Source organism: Garra rufa, chromosome 24 (assembly GCF_049309525.1).
Source record: "Garra rufa chromosome 24, GarRuf1.0, whole genome shotgun sequence".
NCBI classification, from domain to species: domain Eukaryota; kingdom Metazoa; phylum Chordata; class Actinopteri; order Cypriniformes; family Cyprinidae; genus Garra; species Garra rufa.
The window spans coordinates 15,837,128-15,859,740 of record NC_133384.1 but is presented as its reverse complement, the minus strand read 5'-3'; the positions used below and the strand labels follow the sequence as shown (position 1 = coordinate 15,859,740).

The 22,613-nt window shown below is 34.2% G+C and overlaps 1 protein-coding gene across 4 annotated transcripts in view; it reads right to left on the bottom strand.

The window, feature by feature from the left end:
- Positions 1–22,613, bottom strand: part of ncoa2 (nuclear receptor coactivator 2) — a 97,785-nt gene that overhangs the window by 67,396 nt on the left and 7,776 nt on the right. For all 4 annotated transcript variants that reach the window (XM_073830372.1, XM_073830373.1, XM_073830375.1 and 1 more), the window contains exons 2-3: positions 5,132–5,236; positions 2,977–3,149 (exon numbers count right to left, since the gene is read on the bottom strand). In XM_073830372.1, coding sequence (XP_073686473.1) covers positions 2,977–3,149; positions 5,132–5,220 — 262 coding nt within the window. In that variant the 5' untranslated portion in view covers positions 5,221–5,236. The remainder of the gene's footprint in view (positions 1–2,976; positions 3,150–5,131; positions 5,237–22,613) is intronic.

The following is a 22,613-nucleotide window of genomic DNA, read 5'->3' as shown; positions in this document are numbered from 1 at the left end:
AGGCAAAGCACAATAACATCACAAACAAATGCCATAACACATTTATTTCATTTATTATAGACAACATTTTCATATTGTTTTCTAGCTTTTTACCGCATGTATTTGTGGAAATGATTAGGCTATGACAAATGTTCACTTTTACAAGCCGTCATGTATTTGCGCACTTGCAGTGGGAATCTCTTAAGCTCTTTCCGCCCGCAGCGTCTTCTGGCATTTCTAACAGTTCGATTCTCTCAAGTCTGCATTCTATGCATACTCGATTTCAAGAATACATCTGGGCACTTTCATGTGTCCTCTGTACTTGCGTTCTTGAGTATTGGATATTGAACACAAGGACGCAAGATCGCATAAGAACGCATATTGAGAAACGGCCTGGTTCTGTGTAGTAAGCGCTGCTCTATGTGAAAGCGCACAGGTGATGGAGATATACTACTGATTACAGAACCGGCTTTACTGACAAGAAGCGCATTGGATATCGCATACAAGCCCTAGATGGCAACACTATTAGGTGAACTATCCCTTTAAAATGTTACCATTTGTTACTTCAGTTTAACAAGCATTAAAAAAAAAAAAAAAAAAAACACGAAATTGCAGTAAAAGTGCTTATCACTAAACTACTACTACTAAATGAAAGTGACTATTTAGAATATTTTATATTTAACCATGGAAACTAAGTAAAAAGAAAACTTTTCAAACAGACAATTGTTGCTATGGATCTTAATAAAATGTAAGCCTTTAAAGGGATAGTTCACCCAAAAATGATATTTCTGTTATTAATTACTCACCCTCATGCCGTTGCAAACCTGTAAGACCTTCATTCATCTTTGGAACTCAAATTAAGATATTTTTGATGAAATCCGAGAGCTTTCTGACCCTGCATTGACCATAACGCAACTGACACGTTCAAGGCCCAATAAGGACATCATTAAAACCGTGATGTTACACTGTAAAAAATGACAACGAATTTAACGGTAAAAAACCTGTAAAAATGCTACGGTAAAAACCTGTGAAATGGTTAACGGTAAGTTCCCCTTCTATATACGGTGAAAACTGTTGGACATTGCATTTAATTTTACGGTAGTATACCGTTTTTGGAAGTGAAAAAGAACGTAAAATTTACAGTGAATAACCGTAAATTGACATTCCCAGAATTCCCTGTATTTCATTTTTTTATTTGATGTTTTTTTTTTTGTTGAAATAACTTCATCTTAATTTTTTTCTTGGCAGTTGTGTACATTAAGGTTGTATGTTACATCTAATGTTGTTAAATTAATGTTTTTTGCATTATTTCAGTTTTATGTGTGTTACCATGATGGTGTTTAGTGTTTGTGTGAATGACACTGTGCACCTTCTGTATATGTTATTATTTAAAACCCACCTGCTAAAAATCACCACCTGCTTTTGGTGATTACCATTGTATTACAAAGGTACAAAACAGATTTCAGTGCTTCAAAAAGTTGGTATATTACCATTATATGAGTTACGTTTTTTTGTATGAAATTACGGTATTTACCTGTAAATTTAAGTGAAAACCTTAAAATGTCAAACATTGCTACCGTATTTTTTACGGTAAAATTCTGGCAACCACAGCTGCCAGTTTTTTACCGTAAATTTTACGGATTTTTTTTTTTTACGAGAATACTTTTTGTGTGCAAAGAAAACAAAAATAACAACTTTATTTAACAATTTATTTTCTTCTGTGTCAGTTTTTAACGCAGAAAATACACACAATGAACTAATCTCTTGGATTTCTTCAAAAATATCTCAATCTGTGTTCCAAAGATGACCGAAGGTCTTGGTTTGGAATGACATGAGGGTGAGAAATCAATCACAGAATTTTCATTTTTGGGTGAACTATCTCTTTAAAACAGTATTTTCAGTAGAAAGCAGCTTCTGCTTTAAAGGGTTTCCTGTGAGTGTCAATAATGCTGTGCTTCCTTTACAAGGAAAGCTGACTGCTGCGCTCTTTACTTGAGGCCTTGTTTACAGGCAAAACAGGCCCATTTGTGTCTTTGGAGGCAGTTTGAGACTGTACACGCACAGTTAGAGCAGTGTGTGATTCTGTGGCCGTGTGGCATCGAGCGCAGCGGAGGGGAGGTGAAGGAGGGGTAAGAGACGACGCAGCAGACGGCGACCATCGCTGTTAGCTTTGCATCACATTGCTCAGCATTACATAATCCAGAGCACATCACAAACAATCTCCATCACAGCCCAGTCAGAGTCAATGCAGATACACACACACACACACACACATACACACACACACACACACACACACACACACGTCAAAACAGTTTCAACTGTTGAAAACAACACGGCTGTTAATTTGGGGAGAAAACACTGCAGGAGTAAGCCAATCGTATGATTTATATGAATGTATATCAATGGGAATTTAAAGGGAGGTTTATTCAAGAAATTTCTCATCACAGGAAGAACAAGGATGAGATATATGATATCCCTCAATAGGGGAGGGACTTTGAGATGCAATTAAGCTTCTACTCAGAAGTTTGTGATATAATCTGGTATGATGTTTCCAAAATTGATCCACCTAACTTTATGTAACTAAAATAATTGCATGTTAACAAGCACTGCACCTGAATCTAAATCTTGCACCTAACAATTTTGGCAACAAAGAAACACAAATGAGTCAAACATCCCTCAGGGTAACATTAGAAGACAACATAAATGTAGAAAATACCTCAGCGATGAAGTCCCATTAGTCCTACGTTTGCAGTTAGCATGATGCTAATCTACTTAGCTTCCTGCTTAAAGCCAATCTAGATTCAATGGCTGATTTGACAAAGTTCAAAGATCTCTAGACAGGCCATATATTATCCTAAACAACCTGAAAAAGCCTACATGTGTTTTGTGTTGGCTAATAATAACTTCTAGCCTAACGGAAAGGTCTGACTCTAAGAAAAGTCATAATGTATGCTTTTCTTTATGTAATAAAGAAGAGTCCATCAGTTTTCTTACCTTGCTCTTTAATTTGACGAATCTGTTTGACAGTTTCCTTTAGGATTGCACATTTGTCAGGCTTGACATTGAAGTTGTCGATATCATTGAAGTTTGCGAAAATCAGCTCCGCGAGCTCCTCGATGTATTTGTTTTCATGTTCCCGGTTACGCTTCTCAGTGCTTCGTTTGGGACTGTGAAGAGAAACCAAAAATTATTCAGTCTAAAGAGCAAAAATACAACAACTTGTTTAAGGTTCTTGGTTAATAACCAGTACATGCCTTAAAGGAGAAGTTCACTTCCAGAACAAAAATGTACAGATAATTTACTCACCCCCTTGTCATCTGAGATGTTCATGTCTTTCTTTCTTCAGTCGTAAATAAATTATGTTTTTTGAGGAAAACATTTCAGGATTTTTCTCCATATAATGGACTTTTATGGTGCCCCGAGTTTGAACATTCAAAACGCAGTTCAAATGCGGCTTCAAACGATCCCAAAAGCGGTTGTAAAAGATCCTAGAGAAGGAAGAACGGTCTTTTCTAGTGAAACGATCAGTTTTTTAATTTTTTTATTACAATTTATATACTTTTTAACCTCAAATTCTCGTCTTGCCTGAACTCAGTTTTTGTCCAGTTTAAGACAGTTACGGTATGTTGAAAAAAAAATCAAATCTCAAAATCTCATTTTCTCTCTCAACTTCAAAAATCATTTGAAATCATCCTAAATCATATATCAATTGTATTAAAAAAAAACACACACGATCGTTTCCTTCTTCCTCGGCTGGAATTTGGGATCATTTGAAGCTGCATTTAAACTGCATTTTGGTAGTTCAAACACGGGGCACCATAGAAGTCCACTATATGAAGAAAAATCCTGAAATGTTTTCCTCAAAAAACTATTTCTATACTTTTGAAGAAAGAAAGACACAAGAGGGTGAGTACATTATCTTTAAATTTTTGTTCTGGAAGTGAACTTCTCCTTTAAGTGTACCGTTTAAGATAGCATTGGAAAATATCATGGCTTCCTCAGTTTGATCTTCAGTTAAACTTTTATCTATTATTTAAGATGCAGGGAAAACGATAATAAAAAAAATAGACAAATATGGCATAAATTTTAGAAATATACTACATCAACATAATTTTTGTAACAAATTCGCAATGTTCAACAAAAACCGAGAAAATTACTGTTACTTTTCTGCAAAAAACAGTTAAGCTTAATTATATGTTGAAAAATTCAAGAGGGCTTCCATTGACATTTTTGCATTTACATACACCCAGTCAAAAGTTTTTGAACAGTAAACTTAACGTTTTTTTCTCATCTGCTCACCAAGCCTGCATTTATTTGACCCAATGTACCACAAAACAGTAAAACTTACATATATATTTTTTTTACCATTTAAAATAACTGTTTTCTATTTTAATACATTTTGAAACATAAAAAAATTATAAATATGATCAAATATATTCAAACTGAAAAAAATCATTTTAAATAGTAAGAATATAAAAAAAAAAAAAAAACATTAAAAATCTTACCGTTCAAAAACTTTTGACTGGTAGTGTATTTTTATGATATTTTAAAATGTTGTAACATGCTTTTGGCTGTCTTTGGACAATACAAAGCCCTCAGATGACCCAACGACTAGTCAATTCTGTAAATATGCCAATTTTTCATATTCCTAATAAATGATTCATTGTGGCACATTGTGAAACAGCTACCTTAAAAAAAAAAAAACTAAACAATCCTAGATAGCAAAACCAAGAACACAAGCCCCTCTTTTCTCCTTTGTGTTTATCACAGGAATAGACAAAAGTTCCCAGAGCTTCTTTTGTGCAACCTTAAACAGGTTGTATTTTCAATTTGCTGCTCTGCATCTTCAGCAGTTTTGCAGAGAAAATTTTGTCAATAAAGAGGGCATGCATAGCTCCTTCCTATGAATGAATTATACAGACTGATGTTTCCTGACTCAGTGGAAAAGAGCTTTATATAGAAACGTGTATTATCTAGGCTGAGCTCCACCGGTGGGAGGCCTGCTCAAGATTATTGCAGTTCAGCGGTTCATAGCGTAGACACTGAGAAATTCACTCCGCCATACGTACAAACTAAAAATGTGTATACTGCAACGAATTCAGTTTCAGAGCTTGCTGTAAACCTGCTTTTCATTTGTTCACTGAAATACCTTGGGCCCAGGAGGTCCGATGGGCATTCCTTGCGCTTTTGAGCCTCTGACCTGGCAGGGTCCGACGAGTTTTCCCCGACAGCACTCATCCTCAATGCATATCACCTGTTGGAGAGAAAGTCAACGTAAGCAATTCAGAAAATGCTCAGAGGACACATCATCTTTAGGTAGGCTTGACAAACGAACACACTTAGCTTATATTTAGACTTAACTGCAGCAAGAGGTGGAACCAATAAAAATAAAAAAAAGTCATTATATTAAATTATCTCCTAAACTCCAGATCCCTGTGCCAACTATTTCTGCTGCGTTTCGAGAAAGCCAGTGGATATAGATCTGCTTAACAGTTCAAACACAAGCAGTTAAACATCATAATGTCATAAATTTGAGCACCTGATGATTTGCAAACAATCCAAACTGCTCTTCTGAGAGAGATTCATGTGGAATCTATCAGGTACTTGTGGTTAAAAAGACTCTAAAAGGGATTTCTGAGGATTTTGGACAGCAGTTTTTTCCTTTGGTTTGGCTGCGAGTGCCTAAAAACATCTCAGCAGATTGCATTTCAAAATCTCTCAAATAAATTCTCATCAATTAATACAGTCTTAAACGGCTCTTTGGAAAGACCGAAGAATTTAATTACTAATTAGAGATAATTAAAAGCGAGAAGGCTTAGGGGTTGTGTTCAGAGGTCATATGCTGAAGATGTGGGTTGATGCTGGAAGGCGTAAGGAGGCCTGCGAAAATGAAAATGAGAGAAAATGGAACGAAAAAGGGATTCAATTATATTGTGCGACAATGGGTGTCCCCTGGGAGCGAGCGAGAGAAAAGAGAGGGCAGAGCAATGAAAGAAAAGTGGAAGTAACACGAAAGTAAGTGAGATTGAGAGTGGTGAGAAATAAAGAGAGAGTAAGGGGTCAGAGAGTGAGGGAACACAATGTGCCGTATACTGTATACGGCACAAAAAGACTGTTGAGCATGCAAATTTTTATTTAACAAGCCCCGACAAGTACAGACACAAGCGCAGCCATTTATCTTTCCAACACGTACTACAATATGTAGTTTCACTTTCTATTCACATTCGTCCGCCTTATAGAAGCACGTCTGACACGGAAATTGGGAATTCCCACGAGGGAGAGAAAACTAGTACATTTCATCATCTAATACTGTTCTCGATATGATGAAAGAAAGAGAGAGAGAAATGTGTCCCATCACAAGGGGGAAATGAACCGATATAAATTATTGAATGAGGCTTTTTAATAATAGTACGCACATATGACCGTAAATGAACCCCCCCTAAAAATGTCGAACTTGACAAAATTAGGGAATACAATACATGGGGAACAAAATTTAAAACCTTTTCCGTTTCCTTAAATAATAAATATATTTAAAAAAAATAATAAATACAAATGTATTAATTTAGAGTAGAAACCGTAAACTGTAAAACTATTCATTTCTTACAAAATTTCTATAATATGATATTATAATATAGTATAACAAGTCTAAATTAGTACTTACAAAAAGATTTGAAATTTGAAATAGAAATGATTTATAACTTTATAAATGTCTTTACTATTAATTTGAATGAATTCAATGCATGCTTCCTGAATTAAAAAATAATTTATTACAAAATGATAATATAATATGATATAATGTAACACGGTAGTCTAAATTTGTACAAAAAAGAAAGAAAACCGCATGCAATTTAAAATAGAAATGATTTATAACTTTATAAATGTGTTAATTTACTGTTCCTTTTGATGGATTTAATGGACTTAAAGCATCCTTACTGAATAAAACTATTAATTTCTTACAAAAATAATATAATTTAATATAAAGAATTTAGTCTAAATTCGTACTTACAAAAAAACGAAAACTATGCATGCAATTTGAAATAGAAATAATTTGTAACTTTATAAATGTCTTTACTGTTAATTTTAATTAATTTAATGCTTCCTTAATGAATAAAACCTAATTTATTACAAAATTACTATAATATGTGACATAATATTACAAGTTAAGTGTACATTTGTAAATACAAAAAAGAAACCATCCATGCAATTTGAAGTAGAAATTATTTACTGTTAATTTTGATTTGGATGAATTTAATGCATCTGTGCTGTATAAAACTATTAATTAGAATATACAGATATTAGAATATAATATTACAAGGTAGTTAAAATTTGTACAAAAAAGAAAGAAAACTGTGCATGTAATCTGAAATTACAAAAAACTTTTTAAATGTCTTAATTGTTAATTTTAATAAATGTAATGCATTCGTACTGAATAAAACTATTAATTTCTTAGAAATGATTTATAACTTAATGTTCTTTACTGTTCATTTTAATTAATTTAATGCATCCTCACTGAATAAAACTACTAATTTCTTACAAAAAATATAATAATATAGTACAAGTTAGTTTAAATTTGTACATACAAAAAAAAAACTGTGCATGAAATTTGAAATAGAAAGAAATATTTATGTCTTTATTTTGTTAATTTTTTATTGTTCAATTTTAGTGTATCTTTACTGAATAGAACTATTAATTTCATACAAAATTAATATAATATAATATAATGCCTGTACTGTTAATTTTAATTAATGTAATGCATCCTTACTAAATAAAACTATTAATTTCCTACTAAAATTATTATAATGATACATTACAAATTAGTCTAAACAAAAAAGAAAACTGCATGCAATTTGAAATAGAAAAAATGATTTATAACTTTATAAAATGTCTTTACTGTTAATTTTTATGAATTTAATGCATCCTTACTGATTAAAACTATTAATTTCTTACAGAAGTATTACAATATAATATAATATAATGTAATATAATAAATATAATATAATATAACGAGGTAGTCTCAATTTGTGCATACAAAAAAAGAAAATTATGAAAGCAATTTAAAATAGAAGTGATTTATAACATTAATATAATATAATATAATATAACGCGTGTATAAATTTGTACATACAAAAAAGAAAGAAAACATGAAAAAGTTTAGGATCCATTAAAGGTAGTGCTGATTTTTTTTTTTTTTTTTACATAAATAGAACTGTTAATGGAAAAGGTTTTCAAATGGTTGCAGCCTCTGGGGTAAATTTGTTGAAAATTGCATTCAGCGTTCCAATAAAAACATTATATAAATAGCATTACGTGGGCTAATTATCACAATTGAAAATGGCAGACCTATTTTAAAAAGGTGGAATTATGATAATGGTCCGTTGCAATTTAAGCATTATCTACTCAAAAGCATTGTTAGATCATTTACTAGATTTCCATTTCTGAAGCCAAACACAGGAGTCAGGGAAAAAAACAAAACCATAATTGAAAAGTACAAACTAATATATTACGTCAACGAAACACAGGCACTTGATAGTGTTGATGGGCCCTGTTGTGAATTTGGCGCTAATTTAAAACACCAGGCAGTGGAGGTTAATGAAAACACCATCTATCCCCTCTCCCATTTCTCTCAGGGCTTCATCTGCAGCGTTTGGGAAGCAGGCGGAGAGACACCCGGGCCAGCACACGAGGCCAACACATTGGGCTGCGTTCAGGCCGAACTGACGCACACACATTGCCTTACGTAATTTGCAGCCTCACTGTAGGCCGGCTGGGGGAGTCATAGCCGGAGTGAATGGAGCGCTGGTATTGAATCCCTGCTGGATTGCAGTGCCCTACTTAAACCTAATGACAGAGAGGCCAATCAAACAGCTCTGGGGGACGAGGCCGATGCTACAGACACTGGACACCAGCTAACTACAGAAAAAACAGAGAAAGATTCTTTCAGACAGCGTTAACCTTCAGGTCTGAGAGACATTCGTCAGCCGGACATCTGAATCGTACCATTACGTAAAGCCTTCTGTCAATCATGGGGCCCTTCTGTTCATCTTGATGGCAAACGGCTTCTTGTGACACAGCCTAGAAGGTTTTCCGTGCCCCCTTGGACAGCGGACACCACTGGAATCGTGGACGTAATTAGACAATGTCACAGTTAGCATAACGATTAGCATTAAGTATGTCAAAAGCACTGTTACCACATGATTTCAGACCCGGTTTTTACTGCCAGTTCACGTGTGAAATATCTAGGGCTGCCCCCGACTAAAGATCTTTCTAGTCGACTATTAGTTGTTTTAATTACATAAACAGAAAGTATTTGTTTGGAATTTGAATGGGTTAGTTTAAAAGCAGAAAAGCAGCTTTCTAAGACCTATTTGTGACCCTGGACCACAAAACCATAAGTCACACTGGTATATTTGTAGCAATAGCCAACAATACTGCCCTACAAAGCAAAAAGGCAGTAACTACACCGAGTGCAGAACTGAGAAAAATTACTTTAAAGTTATCCTGTCATCCAGCCTGTTATCCAATGTTAAAACCGTTCCATGAGGATGCCGCGAAATCACACACATTTGAGATAAGATATTTTGTCACATAATAAAGGATGCCTTGAATGTCATGAAAATGATAATAAACTCATTTTTGACCAAAAATGCAGTTACTGCCTTTTTGCTTTGTAGGGCAGAATAGGTATATGGGTCAAAATTATAGATTTTTTTTGTTTTATGCCAAAAACCATTAGGATATTAAAGTAAAATCATGTTCCATGAAGATTTTTGGTAAATTTCCTACCGTAAATATATCAGAACTTAATTTTTAATCTTAGTGCATTCAATCTTATGCATTGCTAAGGACTTAATTTGGACAACTTTAAAGGTGATTTTCTCAATATTTAGATTTTTTTTGCATCCTCAGATTCTAGATTTTCAAATACAGTGGTGTGAAAAAGTGTTGGCCCCCTTCCTGATTTTTAATTTTTTGGCATGTTTGTCACACTTTAATGTTTCAGATCATCAAACAAATTTAAATATTATTCAAAGATAACATAAGTACAGTACACAACATGAAGGGAAAAAAAATTCAGACACCCGGTTTTGAAACCCACACGACCCTGTGTGAAAAAAGTGTTTGAAAGAAGAAACATTCAGCAAGCAAAAATATCTGGACAACCGAGTTTTGCAGTGACATCAGTGATGACCGACAGCCAATGAGAGAGCAAGATATAGTGCAAGAGAACTTTCAGAGGAAAAGTGATCGATGATTTTTGTGTAAACCCAGCAGTAGTCAATGCTAAAATAGAAAAACAACAGAGTTTCATTGCACAAGTATCGTGGCATGGATAATCATTTTACTGGTTTTGGTATAAAGTAAGCAGAAATGCATTTTCGACACTCTCAAACCATACAAAACATTCAAGCGTCCAGCTGTCAGGTGCAGAGTCTTTCTTCATACCAAGACAACAGAGCCACTCCAACCTCTACAGCCTTACTATATATAACTAGCTCTCTCTCAGGCGTGTGACACATAATTCAATCAATTGTTAATAGCAGCTTCTCACAGGCTGCAGGGGGACTTTCACGCAGTAAGGTAGGTGTTTCGGACTGAAACCACGGACAATCACCGTAATGAGAGGGCTCGAGCGTTAGACGTAGTAGCTAGTGATTACAGAGACGGCTTTGAAATGCTATCAGCTTTTCCTGCTAACCGACACAATCCGATTGGCTGAAGAGGATTTAACACAGATGGAGGGGACCAAAGTGCAAAAGATTAAGAATACCAAATATCTGATACAATAGAGGCAACGTCAAGCAGCTCTTGATAGATGGACGAAATCAAAGTGTGGTGTATGGTGGTAAATCAAATACTTTAATTAGCATTTCTCAAACTGTCTGGAGTACTGATTCAATTAAAGACATGACGACATAGCAATACTGACAAGCAATTTAAAAATGAAAAAAAAAAAAAACAAAACTAAAATAAACCAAAACAAAATTAAATAAACAAACATTAAAACAATACAAAATCTAACTAAATATCGGAATTAAACAAAACAAAACTAACAAAAACTAACCAATAAATAAAATAAACAAAACGAAAACAAAACTGAAAAGTAAACAAAATAAAATAAACAAAACAAAAAGTAAACAACAGAAGTATACAAAATGAAACTAACAAAGAGAAATTAAAACAAAAACACTAAACTACACTAAAACTAACAAAACAGAAAATAAAACAAAACAAAAACTGAAAAATAAACAATTAAATAACACTAAACCAAAACAAAAACTAAACTAAATAACAGAATTACACAAAACAACGCACTAAACTAACACAAAACAGAACAACATAAAATTAAACAAAGTGAAACAAAAACAGAAAAGTAAACAAAAAATAAAACAAAAACACTAAAACAAAAAACAACCTAAATAACAGAATTATACAAAATGAAACTAACAAACAAATTAAAACAAAATAAAGACACTAAGCTACAATAAAAAAAAACAAAATAGAACAAAATTAAAACTGAACAAATTTAAATAAAAGAAAATAACAGCAAAAGAAAACAAAATCTAACCTAAATAATGTAATTAAACAAAATGAAACTAACAAAATCAAGACAAACACATTAAACTAACACAAACAGAACAAAAAAAAAAAAAATGAACAAAATAAAATGACACCAAAACAAAAAAATAACCTAAATAACAGAATTAAACTAAATGAAACTAACAAAAACAAATTAAAACAAAACTAACACACTAAATGAACACAAAATGGAACAAAGTAACAAAACTAAAAAGTGGCAACAGTAGACTGAACTTACAGCCTTTAACGTCAACAACAAAACAAAACTATATAAAAATAAATAAAATAAGACTAAACCATGAACAAACACTAAATGAATCTAAAATAAAATAGAAATAAAAATAAATGGAATAAAACGCAACCTAAAACAAAACAAAACTCGAAAAGTAAACAAAATTCAAAAAACTAAATAAAAACACAAAACAAAAACGAAGCTAAATAACAGAATTAAACTAAACAAGTTAAAAAAACACACTAAACTAACACAAAATAGAACAAAACAAATGGCAACTAAACAGAACTTACAACCTTTAACGTCAACAAAATAGCTGTCAAAAACAAAACTAAACTAAAAATAAATAAAATAAAAATACAACAGTAATACAACAAATAAACAAAACTAAAAACAATATAAAGCAGACAAAAAGCTGAAACTACACTTTTCAAAATAAAATAAAATAAACAACACTAGATTGGACTTGTAGCCTTTGATGTGAACAACAAAATATTTTCAAGTAGTTTCTCTTATGTTTATACACAAATTGGTTTAGCTGCCCTGATTGTACAAAGTTAGACGGTTAGTTGCATTTGTCCTGTGTCTGGGATCAGAAGCGACCAGCAAGCCATTTTTGGGCAATGACCCACTAGTTGAGAACCAGCGTCGTAAATCACACTCAGAAACACCTTTTAATACTGTGCTGATAAAGATCGCTCTCCAGATCCTTGCAGATACTCTAATATGTTTATGTTATCAGGAATAGCGGCACTAGTGTTCAAGTGCTCCATCTGAATGGAGTTTTCACAGAGATGCCAACTACCGTCAGGCTGGGAGGACACAGTAATGAAACCGCAGGCTCGAAGTGACTGATAAGATCTCTACTGAGTGGGCGTGCTTGAAAAGGAAAGAGACACTTTCTTGCTTTTCTTTTCCTCCCTCAAGTTAGAAGCAATTACGTTTTTCTTAATGGGATGTTGATGAAATTCTTTGATAATGTGAGTGAAAATAATGTAAAACAGAGTTAATGTACGGTACTCTGTACACTGGTGCCAGACTGCTCTTGACAGGTTTACAGTTAGCAGATGTCCCGCAAGCTGCGTGCATCACCCACATACGCTCAAGAGTGAGTCAGAGACGTTCGTGTCCCCTAAGGCAGGGGGAGACAGTCAGAGGTGTCTGATATCCAGATACCCCCGCACAGAACTGTATGATGACTAGTGGTATGGTGACCGGCTTGTGTTAAAACTCCCGGTGAGAGACATGTGTCTAATAAACCTCACTGCTCTAAATATATGCATGCACACAAATATGCGCAATCTGCTGAGAAAACTACCACTAGCTTTACACATAATAATAAATAGTAAGTCAGGGATGTCCTAATATTATAACTCTGACCGTCATTGATGAGACAATATTTAATATCATACATATTGTCATGTTGTGACTGGCTTAAGTTGCATACTATTTAGCAAAAATTAGTTTTTTTTTTTTTTACTATACTATTTTGCATCCTTTTAAATGCTATATGGAAATTAAGGCAGCACATTATCCAGTTTTATCTATTAATATCCAGTATTGAAAATAGATATACATTTAGATATTACATTCTTAGTGTTTTAAAGAATAATTGAGAGTAATCACATCCAAAATAAAAGTTTGTGATTACATAGTATATGTGAGTGTACAGTGTATATTTATTAGGTTTTTAAAAATATACACACATACATGTATACATATTATGTAGATTATCATTATTTAGCAATTAATCGTTTGACAGCCCTAAAATAAACACATAAATAAACGATAAATATAATACTCACATATATTATGTAAACGCAGACTTGTATTTTGAATGCGATTAAACGCAATTATTCGTTTGACAGCCCTAAAATAAATACATAAATAGATGATAAAATACATAAATAAATGAGAAATTTAATAGTCACATATATTCTGTAAACACAAACTTTTATTTTGGATGTGATTAATTGCAATTAATCATTTGATACCCCTAAAATAAATACATAAATATAATACTTACTCATATTATGTAAATACGAACTTTTATTTTGAATTTATTTTGAATTTATTTATTAAATCACAATCATTTGACAGTCGTAAAATAAATACATAAATAGACTTTAAAATACATAAATAAATGAGAAATCTAATACTCACATATATTCTGTAAATGCAGACTTCTATTTTGAATGTGAATAATCACAATTAATTGTTTGACAGCTCCAAAATAAATACATAAATAAATGAGAAAAATATAATTCTCACATATATTATGTAAACACACACTTTTATTTTGGATGCGAATAATTGCAATTAAACATTTGACAGCCCTAAAATAAATACATAAATAAATGATAAAATACATAAATAAATGATAAATATATAATAGTCCCATATATTCTGTAAACGCAAACTTTTATTTTGGATGTGATTAATTGCAATTAATCATTTGACAGCCCTAAAATAAATACATAAATAAATGATAAATATAATACTCGCATATATTATGTAAACGCAGACTTGTATTTTGAACGTGATTAATCGCAATTAATCGTTTGACAGCCCTAAAATAAATACATAAATAAATGATAAATTTAATACTCACATATATTCTGTAAACACAAACTTTTATTTTGGATGCGGTTAATCGCAATTAATAATTTGACAACCATAAAATAAATTAAAATTATTATTCTCGTATATATTATGCAAACACAAACTTTTATTTTGGATGCGATTAAATCACAATTAATTGTTTGACAACCCTAAAATAAATGATAGATATAATGCTTACATATATTATGTAAACACAAACTTTTATTTTGGATGCAATTTATCGCAATTATTCATTTGACAGCCCTAAAATAAATACATAAATAAATAACACTAATATCAGCAGACTGGCAATCTGGTACCAATAACAGTGTTATTTTAGCATTTCTATGTTAATTATTCATATTTTGTATTAGCTTTTACTTTATTTAGCAGTCTTTAGTTTAAGTATTAGTAATCTTATGTGCTTTTGTCTTTTTTTTTGTCTGTTAAAGTTTAGCTTTATTTCAGTTTTAGTTCTTTTTTTAGATAGTTGCCAAAGCAATATTTCTTATTTTTGTTTATGTTTCATTAAACTTAAAGGTATTAATCTTATATGCATTTCATTTCAGCATTATTTCAATTACCAAAAATATTTTTATTAGTTATTTTAACTGAAACACCACAAAAATGATCAATATATTGTGCAACCCTAAAATAAAATTAAAGATTTAAGGTCATGGGAAGTTGTTGTGATGCTTTTTAATGGTCTATTGCTTAAGTCATTACGTAAACCTGATTGATACTGGTTAGTTAGCAAACATTACTAATTAAATAATCTGAGCACATCTCATGCAATCTTAAATAGTGAAGTTTTCTGTACTCCACCACTAATGCTACATACTGTACAAAAAATAAAAATAAAAAATAAAATAAAAAAAATCAACAGTCTAATCAAAAACGCATCTGTTACTGTGCAAACATGGGTCAAATCATAAAACAGGCTCGGCTTGTTTAATATTAATGAATGACTCACAAAGGCGGGCCACAATCAGCCACTTTAACCTAGTTAAGTTTTGCTAATTAGAGCCACACAAACAGTTCAACATGACTGTAGCATGACCAGCTTCTGGAAGCCCCTGTGCTTTAAGCAGGTCACAGCTGGTGCAGTGAACAGGGCATAGCCCACGACAGGACCGGGGAGGCACTGATATGGAGCATTAATTATTTACAGCAGTAGGGAAGGAGAGGGCCAGTCAGGCAGGCAGACTCTGAACAGCCTGTTGCTGCTCCACACTCAACATGAGCCATGTCAGACCTCCACTAATCAACAGCACTGCGGAGGCACAGAGAGATAATGAGGAACACTGACACATTTCTCAATCATTCACTCCCATTAGCAGCTCTAGAGTATGTTAAAGATGCAGATGATAAGTGTTAGCACGCGGCCAATCAGAGCCATTTATTGGTGGGCAGAACGGTGGGCGGTTTTAAATGCGTGCTCCGCCCCCAACCCATCTCCATGCAATGTAATAGACCTTAGTAGGGTAGATGGCCTAGATAATTTGATGTGAACGGAAATTAGGCTATCAATTATCCAGCCAATTAAACATTAAAAATACATCTTTATGTCCACTGGAAATTTGTGGGAAGACACATTTTAGTGGTTTCGCAGCTGGATGATTGCTCACCAAGCCTGCATTTATTTGATCCAAAGTACAGCAAAAACAGTAACATTTTTAAACATTTATACTACTTACGATAACCGTTTGCTGTTTGAAAATATTTTCAAATTGTACATTTATTCTTGTGATCAAAGCTAAATTGTCAGCATCATTACTCTAGTCTTTAAAGTGTCACATGATCCTTCAGAAATCATTCTAATATGCTGATTTGCTGTTCAAGAAACATTTATTATTATCAATACTTAAAACAGTTTAAACTTTTCTCAAGATTTTTTGATAAACAGAAAAACCCAAAAAATCCATTTATTTAAAATAAAAAGCTTTTTGTAACATTATACACCATTCAAAAGCTTTTTTTGGATTTTTTTTTTTTTTTTTTTAGAAATTAATACTTTTATTTAGCAAGGATGCTTTACATTGATGAAAGGATATTTATAATGTTACAAAAGATTTCAATTTCAGATAAATGCTGTTCTTCTAAAATTTCTATTCATCAAGGAAACCTGAAAAAAACTGAAAAAACTGGGAATTTTTTTTTTTTTGAGCAGCAAATCAGAATATTAGAATGATTTCTGAAGGATCATGCGACTGGAGTATTGATGCTAAAAATTCAGCTTTGAAATCACAGGAATTGTTTCACATTTTTCAGCTGTCAAACTACATGATATTTTACAACCTGAACTAGTCATAAAAGCTCAAATTATAGCAGATATTTTAAGGAGACTTACTGACCTTGACATACAGTAATGAGGGTTAACAGGGGTCCTCTCTATAATTTTATAGCAATTTTATGATCGAAATGTGCCACATTTTTGAAAAAAACATTACATCCTTAAAGATTAGTTCACTGAAAAAAGAAAACTGTCATAATTTAAACTTCTCTGAGTTTTTAAACTGTCAGAGAGGAAGCTCATAAAGAGGCTATAAAAGAAATCCATATAAATTGAGCGGTTTAATCCAAGTCCTCTGAAGAGACACAATCGCTTTACATGATGAACAGATTTAATCTGTTTTTATTGACATAACTTTGATCAAATTAATGTACATGGAGCACTTCAATTACAGTAAAGAAAAGCTCAAACATGCTTGACTGATGCACAACAACCAATGAGGTTTGTTCTTGTGTGTCAACCAAGTACTGTTGCGTTTACCATATTTTATTCTCATGGAACTGGAACGACATGAGAGTAGGGATGTGCCAAATAGAGGGTTTGCACTTGATGTCTAAACCACAGAAAAAAACATGTGGAAGCTGCTAAATCATATAGAGAAGGACTTAGTAAGCAGGAAAGGACACAATATTTAGTTAATATGGGTTAAAGACACATACGAGCAGTATTAATTAAGATATTAGCCTAATATTTCACCTACCTAACTGGAAATGATAAGAACAAACACGAATGTTGTCAAGATTCTTAGCCTGGAAATCCTGGTTCAGTTTGGCCGCAAATGCTTTTTGTTCCTTAAGACAGTTTTTTGCACTCTTCTCCTTGATTTGTTATAACTTTTGACAGTCTTTAGTACTCCAAATGTTCTTACCGGTTCAACTGTTTAGTACAGCTGAAAACATGACAATAATTGACCATTTTCAGCAGCGATAATCAGCGAAATATGTGAGTTTCGTTCGGTTCAGTGTTCAGTACTATTTACGTTCTCTGCCACCAATATGGCCGATTGATTGCGTTGTGAAAACACTATTTATTCCTATCATTTTCTTTTCTAACATGGTATTTGGATTCGGGTGCATTGGATGAACTGTCCCTTTAACCATCTACTCTAAAGTCAAGATTAAGTAACTAAACCAAGTCAAAAGAAGAGTTCAAAGTCCTATCCCTCATCACTTCCTAAGCATTTTCTAATCTACACAAATTTCCAGAGAAGCATTTTGGTATTGAAAATATAACGTTCCTTACACCTTAAGTACAACATTCTCTTGAGGAAAGACAGAGACCTCCATCTCTTTACCCCGTCTATCATTGCTTGCCATAAACAGATGTGCCTGTAACACTCAACAAAGAGAAGGAGGCAGCGCGGAGAACTTCCACTCTTCGGCATACAGCGCGCTGACAGCCTCCTGTTCTCTCCTCCAGCGATACCATTTAAAGTCCGCAGGGATGACTCCCTACTGGAAAGCATTGCTGCCATCAACACAACTGAGAAGAGATTCTCTATCTGGGACAGTTGGAGGGTTATAGGGAGTTTTGTTTGTTTGTGATTCAACAGAACTAAAAATACCATGTTTGATCACTGACACCAAATGAACATCTGAAGACTCATGTTCGGGAGGGTTTACTCATCCAAACAGAAAAGAATCGCAGTCGATCGCTTCAGTCCCTGTAGGCAGCAACAACAGGGATAAAAGATAAACTGCAGCACCAGCATGTGCTGTGTTTCCGGTTCTGACAACCAGCGTCTCAATCTGGCTTCTAAACTAACTCGACTTTATCAAAAGTGCTGCGTGGTTCGGCCAGCTTCACCAGTTTCAGAAATCATATGTTCACCCAAAAATGAAAATCACCCCATGATTTACTCACCCTCAAGCCATCCTAGGTGTATATGACTTTCTTCTTACAGACGAATACAATCAGAGTTATGTTAAAAAAAATCTCCTGGCTCTTCAAAGCTTTATAATGGCAGTGAAAAGGTGTTGAGATTTTGAAGTCTAATAAAGTGCATCCATCCATCATAAAAAGTTCTCCACATGGCCTCCAGGGGTTAATAAAGGCCTTCTGAAGTGAATCAACGCGTTTGTGTATGAAAAATATCTATATTTAAAACTTTATAAACTCCAATCTCTAGCTTCCACTAACTGTTGTAGCTGAGTCCAGATTACTAAAATTTTAAATATGGATATTTTTCTAACACAAATTTATCAATTAACTTCAGATGGCCAATTTTCTAACCTGCTGGAGCTGTGTGGAGTACTTTTTATGATAGATGGATGTACTTTGTTGGACACCCATTCATTGCCATTATAAAGCTTGGAAGAGCCATGACCTTTTTTTTTATATAACTCCAATTGTATTCGTCTGAAAGGATAAAGTCATACACACCTAGGATGGCTTAAAGTTTATTTCATACAATTTATGATACTAATTATGCATTTATAATGCTAAACAGCTTAAACCACTGACATACATTCAGAGTTTAAAGCTGGGTATTATGCCAACAATAATAACATAGTCTGTCCAAGCTGTGCTGAAACCACTATCTATGGCTGTAATACAACATATAAATATGTGTGGAAAGGTCACTTCTAAAGAGAATCTAAAGAGCACAGCCTAAAAAATTATTCTGGCTATAGTTGACAGAAAAAAGGACCTTAAAACTAGGTCATGAAGATTCACTGTTATGTGACACACTAAATAAACATGTTGGGCAACAGGCTTGATGGCAAACAATGCTAATATTATTTTGCACTTACAAAAAAAGTAGTTCACAACCAGATTAATTATCCTGAAACCTATTTTTTTATTCTTGGAGACGCACGCAAACATTGACACTTAGTCCTTAAGATCATGTTAGCACAGGCATTCCTTGTTGGTGTGAACTTATTATTAGACGCAATGGCGTGACTACATCACAACCATCACAAAACATGACATCCCAAAACCTCCTAGTTACAGATTTAAGATTTAATGGCTACTTGTTGGAGCCTGAAGTTCATGAGATCATCCAATCATGCCTGGCTGGACCTGGTGTGGTCTTGTTGATGGACAATAATGAATGGAAATGGTCAGCAAGGATTCCTTTCACAGATAAATGCCAGGACTGTCCCAACAAAAACAGGCTTAACATTAAATACAGGGCTGTAAACTGCAACCAAAACGATTATCAAGCAATTCTGCAATTTAATCAACTAAAACAATGATTTGGCTCTGAAATGGGCTCTGAAATGTTTAATTGCAGATTATATAGGTGGATGAATATGACTTAAGATTCATCGGTGTTCTGTGTTTCTTTATTATGCTGCGTTCACACCAAACGCGAATATGCGTCTGGCGCGAGTGATTTCAATGGTAAGTCAATGGTGAGACGCGTTTACGCACGTCTGGAGTTCTTGCGGCGCGAATGAAGCGTTTAGCGCGGCGCGGTAGACGCGAATTCGCCTCATTCGCGCGTCTAGTTCGCGCGAATGGCGCGAATTGAGCGTCTGGTGCGTTAAGCGCGAATTGTGCTTTTTGTGCATTCACAAGTTTGACACGAATTCGCGTCTGCCGCCCGAGTTGAAAAATCTGAACTTCTGCGTCAATTCGCTCCGCGTTAACCAATCAGGAGCCTGCTTGATGCTGTGATGCACTACAAAGATCACTGTATTTATACAGAGAAACATGACAGTATCACGTCTGCCAAGAGAATAATTTCTAGGTTAATGTCTAGGTTATAGCAGTTAACTCAGTATCACTAGAAAGAGCACCAACAGTGGTATCTGTACCACAGTAGCATATGTTAGCAAACTGAATATACTGTATTTAAAATATCATATACATTTACTAACTGAAGACAGATGGACAGGCGCTCCGCAGCCAGGATAGAGCGCCTGTAGTTGGTGTCCTGGAGGGTGATCCTCGCTCCGATGCGGGACAGCAGGTCATCGAACTGGGCGCGGGACAGGCGGAAGTACCGCTGAAAACGGGCGTCATCCAGGCGCAGCTCCTGGAGCAAATGATGAAACTCGCCGAACTGGGTTCGCCTCCGGAAGGGTCTGGTGGACCCAAATACGGCGACGATGATCCCTACGCCGCTGTTCTGCTCTCCAGAGCAAATACAGAGCGGTGACTCTCTCGATAAATGACCGATCAACAACAGACATCTTGTAAAAAGATGGCCGCCAACGGGGTTCGAAACTTTTGAAACTTTCGCCTCTGACGCGCTTCAAACTTTTGTTTTCACGCGCGTCAATTTCGCACTAGACGCGGCAGGCGCGAATTTAGACGCATATTCGCGTTTGGTGTGAAAGCAGCATTAGACACTACCTTATTGGACGGCACATCAATAGTGTGGACAAACTGTTGGCAGAGGCTACGACAGCAGCAAATTTCCAAATAGCTTGCAAGGGGATTGGGATTGGATCGCATTAACCTGGACATTCTGTGGCTCCGCCAGGGTAAGATGAGTCTATATAGACACACCTATATGTATGTTCTTGTATGTACCGTCTTTCGGAATTGGAGTAAACCTGTTTGGATTTACGTCACCACAAACCTGAGCAGAACTGCCTTTTAGTAGATGTGCATACACCTCCACAAGTAATGACTCCAAAAAATCAGTTGACTTTGCCCCACTCATGAAGTTGTCAGAGAGCCCTTGGTGTGCAGTACGCATCCGCTGACGGGTTGGATATCAGTGGAAGAGACGCCGTCTGCCTGACAGGAGACTGACAGTCTGGCTTCTTCAAAATGCAGAGGCGACGATGCTGGAAATTGAAAGGAAGAACCAAAAATCTCCAGACTTTGCAGTTTTAGCAGGCAGGCAGTACAATGTTCCGCAAATCATTAGTATGAAATGTTCGCATTCAGATCTAAAGCTGTGATTCTCCAGCATAAGTTTAAACTGAACTGAAGTGCTGAATTCAAAGGGACAATCTTGAGATTTGATGGGCCAATGACAAAGAAGAGCATCCAAGACAAGGAAAAGAAACAAATTGCTTAAGTTTAAAACACGTGCACCTAGTACTTGTAAATGTTTGTGTTTATGTTTATGTTTTTTTTTTTTTAAATAACTCTGAAGATTTTAAGTGGAATATGCCTGCTGCAGGAAAGCAAGTTCAGGAACTTGCTACTGCCAATACATACACTGATACAGTGTTGTGAGTATTTAAGACATACTGCTGCTGCACAAATAGCATATAAAATAACCTTGGGGCGGAGGGTTTCAGAGGAACTCTGAAAGCACGCTGCAAACTGCTCTAGTGAATGCTAACAAGCCTTTCAAATGTAAAGCAGTAAGCTCATTGGCTGCGTATGCAACATGAACCAATCAGCTTGTGGCAAGTAGTCTAAACACTGGGAATATCATCAGTTTGTGTTAAGCACCCATCAGCCTGTGCCATCTAGAGTTTCATGACAGAACTTGGCATTTCTCAACAAACGTTTAAATGTAAATGTCATGTGGTGTAACCAAGTGAAAACAAATTGCCTGTTTTCATGTAGCTTGAATACATGTGAGTATTATTTTTACAAAAAGTTTTTCAATATGTAAAAATAAATTACTTTTTAAAATGTCAAAAACAATTTTTTTTAACATATTTTAACATTTTTGACATTTTACAACCTAACTGACATAAAAGGATCCTTGTCATAAAAGGATCCAATTACCTGTCAAATTCAATGTTTAATATTTCAAAATATATTAAACATAAATGTATTACAAATATAACATTAATATAAAAAACATAAAAAAATAGAAATCACTATTTTATTCTAAGAAATAACAAAAGATGATACTTATTTGATACTATATCAGGAGATTTTTTTCAACTTGTGGACATAAAAAGGTCTGTAAAATAATAAAATAAAATAAAATAAAATAAAATAAAATAAAATAAAATAAAATAAAATAAAATAAAATAAAATAAAATAAAATAAAATAAAATAAAA